The sequence below is a fragment of the Petaurus breviceps genome, unplaced genomic scaffold, assembly GCF_028583685.1.
Source record: "Petaurus breviceps papuanus isolate PSGF00001 unplaced genomic scaffold, PetGlider_PUasm1.0 90504, whole genome shotgun sequence".
NCBI classification, from domain to species: domain Eukaryota; kingdom Metazoa; phylum Chordata; class Mammalia; order Diprotodontia; family Petauridae; genus Petaurus; species Petaurus breviceps.
This window is the reverse complement of record NW_027187266.1, coordinates 3,857,953-3,870,910: the sequence shown is the minus strand read 5'-3', so window position 1 is coordinate 3,870,910 and position 12,958 is coordinate 3,857,953. Positions and strand designations below refer to the sequence as shown.

Below are 12,958 nucleotides of genomic sequence, written 5' to 3'. Positions count from 1 at the left end.
TCCTTAGTAGAAAGAAATGGAGATCTCATTATCTTCCTAAATTCAGCATGCAAATCACTACTGGATCTAAACTTTTACACAGCAATCTCTCTCCTGAATTCTAGTTGTGGTTTGACTTTTGTTTCGGTTTTCAGTAGTACTTCCAAGTTATGTTGCCAACAATGAAATAATCAGATCAGGTCAAAAATATTATTTTTGCAATATTACGTAAGTTTACATGTAACGCCAGATTGCTCTTCTACTGGCAATGGTTAAGTGTACTTTTTTTTTTCTCCACAACCTCAAGAGTTATACCTGGTGAAGCCTCCAAAGGCTAGTTCCCATTTACCAGCATTCGATTCCTTTTTATAGATTGCACTTGATTGCTCCTTGAGTCCTTTAAATCCTGTGATTCATTTCTTTAAATTACTTTTGCCAATTGGCTGAGTATGAAACAATATCTTAAAGTTTTCATTTATGTATCTCTGGTTATTATTAATGTTGGGTATTTCAAATCACCAGTTTTCTTTTAATAGCTATATCCTTTTTAGAAGTGTCCACTGCAATATATATATTTTTCCATTTTAGTTCCAAATGTCTTACATGAATTTATTTTCAGTCAAACATATCAATATTTTCCCTAATAGTTGCCATTTTGTTGCACAAAAGCACTCAATTTTCACTTCGTGACTGAAATAAATGCTTTAAATGTTTAGGAATCTCATCCCGCTGGAATTCACTGGAATTACATGGTATAAGATGCAGGTCTAAATCCCTTTACTACCTGGTTATTTTTCCTAAGTACATTTGTTAAATGAATTCTTTCTCCAAGGTTTTTTTTTTTTAAACTTTTTGTAGGTTTATCAAACACTAATCTTTCATGAACAAATTTTTTTGCCTATTTGGTGTACCTCTAAGTTTGTTGATCTAATTTTCCATTTTGTTTCCTGAACCAGATGGCTTTGAAAACTGCTTTATACCTTAAAAATCTAGACATATAAGACTATCTTTAACTCTCTCTTCAGAGTACTCCTAATTCAGATAGTTGCATACAACTTCCTTCATATAAATTTTAATATAATTTCACCTAATTCCACAAAGGTCACCAGCATTTTGATTTTATCTTAAAACTTAACTTGTAGTATATTCCTATCTTTTATCTTATCAGAACCATTCAAGTACAGTAGATGTCCCTCAAGTTATTTAGATTCTACTTTAATTTTAAAAGAATTTAATTTACTCTTCTGTACTATAACTCCCACCATCATTGTGGCCGAATGCCACCTATTCTTTAAGTAATTTTTCTGGTTCAAGGAATGGGCTTCCTTTTCCTATTACACATTTCAAAAGTGCACTATTAATTATTCTCTAATGAAAAATTCTCCCATCTCTATGCCTTCACATAAGAATGCTCTGCTTCTTTACCTTCACTTCTTACGCTAGCTTCCATTAGGGCTCAGTTCAATTGCTCTTTCCTATACATCTTCCTGATCCCCCATTTATTAGTGCCTTCTTCAGAATTTACTAACTAAAATTCTATGAAGATGTGAAATCCTAATATTAAAATGTAAGCTCCTTCAGACAAAGTACTACTTTTTATTTTTGTATTCGAAGCCTTTGGCAGTGTTTTATACAGAGTACTAGTTTGCTAAATTGAATAGATAAGAAAAAACATAACTGGCTTCAAACATTTGAAAAGCAAACATATGGAGGACAGGATAAATTTGTTCCTACTTTAGAGAGCATAATTAAAGCGTAAGTTACAGGGAAACAGAGATTGTACAACATATTAATAGATCATCCCACCAAATAGAGAATAACCTTTTCCTTGGTTATATTGAAGGAGAGAATGCATCAGATTGATATTATAAAATTGATTTCCAAGAAAAGGATGAGAAGTTGTACTAAATGACCTTAGAAGTCATCTTAAATCTTTTCAATTCCTGCTTTCCCTGAATGATTCTTGATTCCTAAAATGTCTATTTTACCTGTCCAAAATCCAATATACATTCTATTAGTTTCTCTAACTCGTTTCTTGATGACTGTAGACCCCATAAACTTCTCAGTTTGTACCACAGAAGGAACCAGATTAAAATCCCAACTCTGAAGTCACTTAATCTTTTTAGTTGGTCTCTTCATCATCAAAATGGTGACAATACTATGGGCAAAATGCAGTGTAAATTTACAAATCAGACATAACCTTGGTTATTATTACTTACAGCAGCTAGTACCATGCCAGGCAAGAACTCCATAATTTCTTAGTATAATATATACCTATAACGAAGCCCACGAATTATAGTGTCCTATCAAAGATCAACTTCAGATAAACACAACTGCCTATTTTTAAAAAATAGCCTATCTTAATTTTTCACTGACAGTACTTAAACCTTTTGAATCGTGCTAAGTAGGTTTTTTAAAATACCAAGTCAAAAAACTACCTTTATTTCTCCTCCAACAATGAAATGCTCAACATTTCTCTCAACAGCAACATGAAAATCTACCACAGGTAGCTGTTTTTATTTGCCAATTCTGTATCGAAAGCTGCTTGGGGGCAATTATTTATTTGCCTTTTCCCTTTCTCTCCAAAGGCCCAACACAAAAATCCCCACACCCCTCCTCCACTGCAGTGCCACCACGAAAGCTTCCCTTTTAATAAAAGAACGTTGGCTCATCGGTTTATTTTAGGCTGTGGCAACCATCAAAAGAAGGGGGGGGAGGGATGGCGCTCGTTGCTATGGCAACCACCCCCAAGCCCAAAAGCAAATGAAAAAGGAAAAGAAGGCGTGGAAAGATGTCAAGGCTGAGAGGATGGAGACTAGGGACTGGAGGGAGGGGGAGGTTGGCCGGTGCTTTTCGGCTTTTCTCCCGGTTTGGTTTGGTCTAACACCCAACCTGGGGTGCCCTCCGCTCTGGTTAAGCTGGGGAACTGGGGAATCTCTCCAGACCACCTTAAAGAAAGGGAGAAAAGGGTGGGGGCCTGAGGTGGTGAGCGGGGGGGAGGGAAAAAAAGCTGAGCCCGCCCCCCTCCCCGCCGCAGAGCCAGCCTCTGCTTCACTTCCTGACTTTCAAAGCTTGTCTTCCCTCCTGCCTTTCAACATGGCCGGCCCAAGTGCCAGGGAGGCCCGGGGGCCTGGGGCCCCAAGCCTCGTGACCGCTGCCTTGGCCCTGGCGATGGCGATGGCCGGGCCCCCTCCGGCGGCCGCAGGGCAGGAGGAGCAGAGCCGGGTCCGAGCTATGACCTCCTCCAACTGGACCCTGGTGTTGGAGGGGGAGTGGATGCTGAAATTGTAAGTCACCCCCTGCCTTGTCTCCCGCCCAGATTGCCTTTGCCCCCCAACCGCTATGCGGGCGAGCCCGCCTTCGCAACCCCCTAAGATCCCCGACTCCACTCTGGAGACTCCCCCCCCTTCTCCTCTAGGCTGCTTCCCCCAAACCCGCATTGCGCCCGACCTGCGGCACCCGCGCTCCGTCTCTGAGTGCCGAGTGGGGGCGCATGCGCCTTTTGAGAGCTCGCGCCGGACGAGCCCCCTACACCCTCCCCTCTCGGGAGGAAGTGTGTAGTACCCCCTGCAGAGCTCCCTTTTGGCGAGAAAAGGGAAGGTATTCTCTGCAAAAAAGAGGAGAATGAGGGCTTCTGGGAAAAGAGGTTGTCTAGGGGATGGGAGAGGGGGGCGGTGGCCGGGGGAGTCCTACGTGCTTTAGATTGGGGTCGGAGGAAGATGGGATTTCTGGGGAAAGGGGAAATGGAGCTTTAGGTTTTGATAAACCGGGGAGGAGGCCATGGAATTTGAAAAGGTTCTGACTCCTCCAGATAGCTAAAGAAAAAGGGTTTGGGTGCCGGGGAGTGGTTTTCCTGGGGGACATGGAAGAAAGGGTCCATTTGAATTGGCTTTCAAATGTGCCTTTTACTTCTTAGGGCAAGGAGGAAGTGGACAGAGGCACCCAAGTTAGGGTTTGTAGCTCAGCTCAGACTAGAAGTTCCTCCAGTGGAGGGGTTTAAGGATGTGACTCCCCAAAGGTGCACATTTTCCAGACCCAGCAGAATAGCATGGAAAGAGCTTTTCTTTTCTCCAAAGGCATCAAAGGTTTGAATCATTTACTGCCATTAAGTCATGATCTCTCTGGAATTCATTTTTTATTTTTCGTTTAAAATTGAACTAGGTTATTTCTAATGGCTCTTCCAGCACTGATTCTTCCTTGGATCTGGGAACTGTATCACTCTCGTAGGAAAGGAATTCAAAAAGGGAAATGAAAAACCGAGCAATTGGGGAAGGGGTTCTTGCAGCAGGTTTGTACTCTGTTTAGGTTCCCCTGGTGTAATGGAAAAAACACTGATTTGGGGGTGTCTTTGAAGACCTTAGTTTTTTCATCTGTAAAAAAAATTTTGTTACATATCTCATAAGTTTGTTGTTATGGAAGTGCTTTGTAAACGGTACAGAATCTTTATTAATGTAATCTTTTGTAGCTTTTTCACTTGCTACCATGTGTGACCTTGGGCAAATTACCTAGATGAGTTGATCTATAAAGGCCATTCCAGAGCTTGGTCCTAAGTGTGAACATAGGTTGTACCAAAGACTAAATTTCAGTCTTTGAAGAACTTTCCTTGGGAAGAGAAAAGAGAGAGACCACAGAGTAACATCCACGTGTAAATGTGTTACATTGAGTAATACTTGTTGTCAGAAGTTTCTTTATATGTAGCTTTATGTGTAGCTTTATCTGGGTAATGTGATACCAAGCAATGCATAAAAGTGCTTATGATGAATTTAATTTAATTCTGGTAATGCTACACGCAGTGCTTGGTATGTAGTAGATGCTTAATAAATACAGATTATACTGACTGTAAAAGTTGGACACATAGGAAAAGAAAATCTTGGTGAAACTTTGAACATAGAGTTGAAATGTTGGTAATTTTTTTTAATCGAAATATTTCCTCAAGATGGGTTTGAAAAGTTTTTTTTTGTTTTGTTTTTGTCTTTAGGAAGGTAGGTAATTTATATAATGTGAAGTGAGAGGATCTTCCTAGTTGAGGTAATGAATGACCTTACAGAAGGCAGAGTTGAATGTTCATAGGTATATGAAAAGCTTCATGAACCTCTGATGGTAACATTGGCCAAAGGGGACAAAAGCATCATCCAGGAAGGAATGAGAAATAATGCCAGATGAGGGAGACTAAGGAAGTGTGGAATGTAACATGTACTGTTCATATTTGATAACTGATTTGAAGATGAAGATGATTTTTTATTTTTCTGGAAGGCATAGGATTCCACAGTAGCAATTAATCATTCTTCAGCACTATAATAGTTTTAGTACCTCCATTTACTCTTATTTAGTGAAAGCTATTGATGTTACCATATGTGTTAATGCCACTTTTTCAATACTTATCTTTTGGTTATTTAAGAACAAATTCTTAGCTTAATTCTTCCTGATATGATGTTAGCCATTCATTTCTTAAAATGCTTTTGAACAATAATTGTAGATCTTTGTAGACCTGAAACCAAAGAAAAAGATTTTGAAAATATGGGTTAGGGCAGGGGTGGGGAACCTGCAGTACTCTAGGTTGGTCAAAGGGCTGCACCTGAAGACCTAGACAGCCACAAGAGGCCTCTAGGCCCCAGGTTCCCCACTCCTGGACTGTTAGGGTGAAATTACCCATAATAAAAAGACCATTCTTGGTATATTTAATAATGTATAGTAAGTGAAACACCAACAACTCAGTATTTGACATTGGAGGTTTTTAATATTTATTGATGCTCAAATGTATCCATGTTTTCACTGCTGTATATTGCTGTGAACAGTAAAGATTGTAGGCTGTCTATCTCATTTACCTATGTAATACTTGTATACATTTTTTCCCATAAATACTTTGTAAAGTGTCTATCCTACTTAATAGACTTGACTTTTTCTATATTAGCATTTTATGGATGTCAAAAATGTAAATCTGTTAGAGCCATCCTTCTCTTCCACTCACATGGCCATCACTGTAATTCAGGCTTCTATCTCCTCTTAGCTAGAATTGGAATAGCCTCCCTTTCTTTTTGTAAAGGTCTGACAGTGACACTTCTCTTTGTGGCTACCTATTATTTTTGTCTGGCATTTTTTAAAGTCCTTTACAGTCGGTTCAATTCAATAAACATTTATTAAGAGCCCACTACAACCAGGTACTATACTAAGGGTTGGAGATAACAAATAAGAAAAAGAAAGACAGTCCCTGCCCACAAAGAGCTTACAATCTAAAGGGGGAAAACACACAAGGCTTGGGAGGGGGTAGGCACCACAAGGGAGTATTTTAGGGAGTTGGAACTAAGCTCTAGCCTGACTTTCCAGACTGATTACATCTTTCTCCCATTTGCATTCCAACCAGAATGACCTATTTGATGTTCCCTTCATATGACATATCTAATATGCTTTTTGTACAAGTTTCCTCCATGCTTGGGGTGTTCTCTCTCTCTTCAAGGAGGGCAGCATGAGGTTGTGAATAGCACATTGGATTTAGAGTAAGGAGGACCTGAGTTCAAATCTTGCCTCACATTTACTAGTTGTGAGACTATGAACAAGTGACTTAAACTTTCTGTGCCTCATTTTCCTCATCTGTAAACTGGTTGGACCTGAAGATTTCTAAGAGCTAATCCAGAGCTATGATATTATAATCCTATCACCTCTGTTGGAATCCCTAATTATTTTCAAGGCTCAGCTCATGTTATCTTGGAGAATATTGGGGTTAAAGATACAGGTTTTTACATGCAGCAAGTAATTTGGGATTATTGGAAGCTATTCAGCAGCTTTCCAAAGGCATTTGCAATTCTCCAGTATGTATAGAGATTATTTTCGTAATAATTTAATGGAGAAAAAGTAAGCAAGCATATACTTTGAGAGTTGCTTTATTTGGCCTATTTTTGTAAAGAATACCATGGTGATCTTACATATTCTTTTGTACTGTGCTAAAGATAAGAAATAACCACATATTTTGCACTCTAGGTAGTGCACACTTGCATTCTACTGGAGGAATATGAATTATAATAAAAAATTACACATTTATTTTGTTTATTTAAGGTTTTTTTAAAGGCCTAGTGCAATTTAATAGTTTCAAATTGCACTAGGACCTTTGGAACATATCATTTTCTCTGTACCTACATACCGTGTTTCCCCGATAATAAGACCTATCCCGAAAATAAGCCCTCCCCTTACTGTGGAAGATTCCTCTAAAATAAGCCCTCCCCCGAAAATAAGCCCTATTGAGATTGCTACTGTAGTGAAGATAATCCCCTGCGCTACACGCTACATTATGGTACCCTCTGTATGCACCGTCCCCCCCCCCTCCCCCGTGAAACGCACGCAGCGCTCCGAGCTGCATCCAATCAGAGCTGCAGCAGTGAGCGTGTCATCCTGTTCTTCCCCAATGATTTGCTTATTGAATAAAGGTACATTTTTTTGTTCACATTTACCTGTTTATTAAAATTACTGTCAATGTTCATTAAAATAAGCCCTCCCCTGAAAATAAGCCCTCTGGTGTTTTTCTGTCCAAAAAAAAAAATAATAAGACAGTGTCTTATTATCGGGGAAACACGGTATATACATGTTATCTTTGCCAGTAAATTTTTTTATTCCTGGAGGATACCAACTTTCACTTCTTTTTATACTGAGGGCGCAGATGATGTAGAAAAGGCACTGAATAAAGTTTGTGGATTGACTGGAGAACTACAGAGTTATGCTGAGTGATCTCAAGAGGGAGAGAATACCAACACTTAGGGGGGAGTCAGGCAGGGCCTCTTGCTGAAGATGACACACAGACCATGTTCTGTAGGAAGAGGCAGAGATGAGGACAGAGAACACTCCAGATACAAGGAACCTACTCAAAGCCATGGAAGTGATAGATGGAATATTATAATATGGGGAAGAGTTAATGGGCTAATTTGATTGGAGCATGGAATGCAAGGAAAGAAGAAACATTTAAGACGAGAAAAATAGGTTGAAGCCACATTGTAGAGAGCTTTAAATACCAGACTTAGGATTTTATAATTTCATCAAAAAACCATTAAGGATTTGCTTATGCTTCTTGGGCAAGGAATACCAGGGCTAGTCCTGTGCTTTAGGAATATTATGTTGGAAGTTGTGTGGAGGATGAATTGGAAAGGAATGAGACTGAATGTAGGGAGACTAATTAGGAGACCATTGTTATAGTATGGGTAAGAGATAATAACCTAATTTAGAGTGGTATTAGTCATTGGAAGAGATAGAAAGGGATGAATGTGAAAACTGATGTGAAAGTAACACTGATGAGAATTGGCAACTAATTGGATATGGGGGTAAGAGAGATTGAAAAGTGCAGGTTAACTTAAGGTTATGAACCTGGTTGCCTGAAAAAATGGTAGTACCCTCTATTGAAATAGAGAAGTTGGGCAAAAGGGTGAGTTAGAGACAAGATCATGAGTTCTATTTAGGATATATTGAGTGTAAGATGCCAATAGGACATCCAGGAGGAGATAACCACTGGGCAGTTAGTGATCTTGAACTCAAGTTCAGAAGTGAGCCGAGTTAGACATATGGGTCTGAGAGTCATGTCATCTGCATAAAGATGATTAGTAGTAATAATAGTAATAGCATTTTTATAGAGTACTGAGTTTGTAGAGAGAGCTTTACCTATAGTATTTTATATGATCCTCACAGCAACCCTGGGTGCCTTTATTATCCCCATTTGACAAAGGAAGAAACAGAGAAACAATGATTAAATGATTTGCTCAAGGTCCTATAGCTAATAAGTATATGAAGCAGACAGGATTTGAACCCAAATCATCCTGACTTCAAGACCCAGTCAGGTTTTCCTGACTCCAGCTGTTCTCTCCACTGTGCCATGTAGAGTAAATGAGGTTATCAAAAAGAGACAGTGGTAGAGACAGAAGAGAAGAGGACCCAGGACAGAGCCAAAAGTAATGCCTTCATTTAGAAGTAGGACGGGGTGGTCATTTAGCAATGGTCAAGGAGAAGGAGTGGCTGGAGAGGAGAATCAAGCCAGAGCAATGTCATGAAAATCTTTAGAAAAGTATCCATCCAGAATCAAGACTTTCTTCAGAGTAGTTAAAAGGATAAAGCCTAAGAATAGGCAAACCAATTTAGCATGTAAGTGATTATGGTAATATCAGAGAATTTAATTTCAACTCATTGTTAGGGATAGTGGGGTTTAAATCCAGAATGGAACAGTCTGAATTGAGCTAGAGGAGAAGAAATGAAGTGAAGAGTATAGATTATTTTTTCTAGGAGTTTGGCTCTCAAAGGGAGGAAAATGTATGACAGTAGTCTGGGGTTGATGAAGTAGTAGTAGTAGTTGTTGTTTTGTTTGCTTGTTGAGGATGAGAGAGACCTGGATGTGTTTATGTACAATAAAGCCAGAGCCAGAAGATAGGCAGAACAAACGTGTTAATAGGAATGCTGAAATGCATTCAAATGCAAAATCATTCCTCCACATCAGCAATCTTGTCATTCAGTATGTCAAGAATCAGTGAGTGCTTAATCACCATCATCATTTCTGCTTATCGGTAAAGAGGAAAAAATACATATGAAATGTGAAGAAGTTGGGGCTATGCTTGTAGAATCCTCAGAATTAATTTCAGTATGAAGCTGCTGTTAGGATTCACAGTGACATCACTGTGGCAAAACTTCCTAGAGCAGAACACATCCTAGCCATAGTCACTGATAAAAATAATATAGTTAGTGTAAAGGGACACTATTTTCAAGTTTGAAAAGCATAGTCATCCAAGAATTCTTATTTTGCAAAAGGTACATTAAATGTCCACTAAAGTCCCAGTTCTTTATCTCATGGTGGTATTGATGTGACCATGGGCTCTTAAAGACTAATCCAGACTTTGGTGGGGCCTATGAAGCCAAAAGGCCAATTTTAGAGAGGATTATCCCTAGAAGACTCACCACCAAGGTCTAGGAGTATGGTGAGATCTATGCCCATGTAGGGGATACCTACCCTGATAAAATCATAATTCTTTTGAAATATTGAGGCACCTAGCTCTATTACATAGTGAATCAGTTAACAAATATTCATTGAATCCCAGCTGGCTATCAGCATGGGTTAAGGTGTCATAAGCCTAATCAAGTTGCCAAACTGCTCTAATTACATCACTTTCCACCCATATAGTTAGTTCTAATGAAGATGAGGAACTGGCACACTATGGTTGAAACAATTTATTTAGGACCTTGGTTTGGGCCTTTTCTTTCACAATTTAACAATGCGGATTGGCAGGAAAAACATAAAATTCACTTTCGCTAAAATAGCAGAACAGTCCAGTATTATTTCCCTGGAGAGAGGAGTATTTTAGCAGATTGTATTGTTCAAAGGTACTAATTTATGTACCCCTTCAGAGTTGCCTTTCTTTTCCTGCCTACAAAAGAGAAGACAATTTGTTTTGAGTATTCAGTATTTTTTAGGTTCATTGATTATCCAGTAGGCTATAGCTATAGAGGTCACTTCCCGCTTTAGGAAATTTAGAGATTTAATATTTCATTAAGTCAAGTTGAAGCCTCATGCCAGGCACTGACATAAACTTAAACAATAATAGTTTTATATAAGTTAAGCGTTCTGTCAAGTACCAGTTAAGAAATACTTTTTTATTCAGTGCTTACACAATGAAGTCATTCTGGAATTTTATTCTGTATTCTATACTTGTATATGCTTGATGAAAGAAAAGTCAGGAAAGGGATCATTATTTTCTATTACATCAACACCTTCATGTTTCCAGGGGAAATATTCTTTAATGCTAAAAAACAAAAAACAAAAAACAAAACCAACCAAAACAATAAGAATTTGGGACAGTTAACATTTAAGATTATGATTTAAATCATGACAGACAAGGTCAAATTCTTAATTACACTTGAAACTTGAGTTTAGTTTTTCTTTCAAATGTACTTCAGAGCCACTGCATTTTGATAAATAATTATAAGAAAATCTTCTTTACTGTTCTCTCACATGTCTTGACTTCATTAGAGATGCACTTGATGTGTTTTGGTTATCTTTGACTTGGCCTATGTTCCCCTTTAATGGAAGAAAACCACAGATTACAAAAACAACTCCGTTAGTAGGCTATAAAATAATTTTATAAGTTTACATTTTAGGCACATGAGATAATTTTAATAAAAGTGTTTGTGAATTCAAAGAAAAAAAATACTAGTCCCTAACTCCTCCTTAAATGTTCTTTTCCATTAAAAATTGCCAAATGCGATTAGTGATTGTCACCATTAGTCAGTTAATTGGTTCTTAGGAAATTCAGCATAATTAGCAGCTCTTGATATAATGTAATAGAGATAGTTTCTGGAAAAAAAAAACGCATCTAATTTTTCTTTCTCAACTTTTCTAAATAGTCATCAATCAATATTGTTGACCATCCTATTTGAATTTCCTACAGAGGAATGTCTTTTTAAAAATTATTAAAGAGAAAATTAAGTAAATAAGCAATATATTCACAATATATTTCTATAATTCACTATTGTGTATCCTGCAGCTTTTATTTTCTTAGAACAGTTTCTATATATGTGTTTTCACTATTATTTCTTTTCTTTTTAGTACTATATTCCTATTTCAAATATTTTTTAAAAAATTTTTCTTGGATCCGTTGATATCTTCCTATTCTTTCATTTTTTCTTCCCAGTCCTCTCATTTCAGCTTTTGTAGAATTCTTCACTTCACTCAGCTTCTAATGTGAAACATTGCTATTGTGTTATTCTGTCTTTCATATCCTTGGAAAATGCGTATTCTTAAAAATATTTTTAATTTCTTTTCTTGTTGAGCTGTGTGTGTACGTGTGTGTGGGCACACATGTGTGCACCATCGTTTCCCATTACCCTTCCTCATTCATTTGTTTTCTAACTTTTGACTGTTTTAAGAACTTGCTTTGATTTCATTTATTTTTTAAATCACAAATGGTATCAGGGGTTGACAGAAGCCCTGGGAAGGCACCTGTTTCTTCTGAATCAAAAACATGTGCAATAGGACACAAAGCTTGTGTACTTTCCAAGGGGGAGAAATCAAACCAATGCATAAGTGGCTTAATTTCTGCATGCCTGTATTTTCTGAAAAGGAATAAAAATGAACAGATTATCTATTCAGGTTAAATTATGCTAACCACTTTTCAGAAAGAACACACAGATCTTAAAGCATCATCCCTTTTGCCCATAGTATTGTTAGTAGTTAATGTAAAAATCAAGTGGTGGAATGAAATCTGCACCTATTCTCACTACCTTCATTTTCTTTCATTGTTTTTCTTTGAATATCTTTCCAACTGCCAACAATATCTTAACAGTACCTCTGTTTTGTCTCATTGCTTTAACTGCAAGTAAGTCATCATAGGAAACTTTCAGTTGATTACAGTTAAGGACACTGTTGATTGATTCACTTTTCTCATCTTAGGGACCTATATAGCATAAATAACGTGAAGTAAAGCTATTATTTGTTATTAATAAGTTTAGTTGTTGGTGGACAATGCACAAATATGTAATACAATGTCCCTTTTAACAAATATAGCCTGGGGGCGACAAGGTGGCAGTGAATAGAACACGGGTCCTGGAATCAGGAGGACCTGAGTTCAAATCCCACCTTAGACACTTAACACAAAACTATCCGTGTGACCTTGGCCAAGTCACTTAACGCCAATTGCCCTGCATTCCCCCTCCAAAAAAACAAACAAAAAAAAACCCACAACCACATATAGCCTGGGTGCTTGAGGGGAATGAAACAAATTCTCTCTACCCACTTGCAAGTTGGTATTGGGTGTGGAAGCCTGTCAGATTCTAAATTTAGCCAAGGAATGAGCTGTAGTTCCAGTACTGAAATGACTTTGTAAGTGAAAATGGGAAAGTCTAGGGCCAAGGCTGTGAACCTGTGCAATCTCTGCATCCTTGGCAAGGAAAACGTTTAGAGAAAGGTAAATGTGACCCACTCCCATCTAGAATAGCTGTGGAGTCTACTTCCCTTGGCAGTGAA

General features: G+C 38.1%; 1 protein-coding gene across 1 annotated transcript in view; it reads left to right on the top strand.

Moving 5' to 3' along the window:
* Positions 1 to 569: 569 nt before the first annotated feature.
* Positions 570 to 12,958, top strand: part of TMX4 (thioredoxin related transmembrane protein 4) — a 111,130-nt gene continuing 98,741 nt past the window's right edge. The window contains exon 1 of the mRNA XM_069062800.1: positions 570 to 3,266. Within this exon, the coding sequence (XP_068918901.1) occupies positions 2,743 to 3,266 (524 nt within the window). The 5' untranslated portion in view covers positions 570 to 2,742. The remainder of the gene's footprint in view (positions 3,267 to 12,958) is intronic.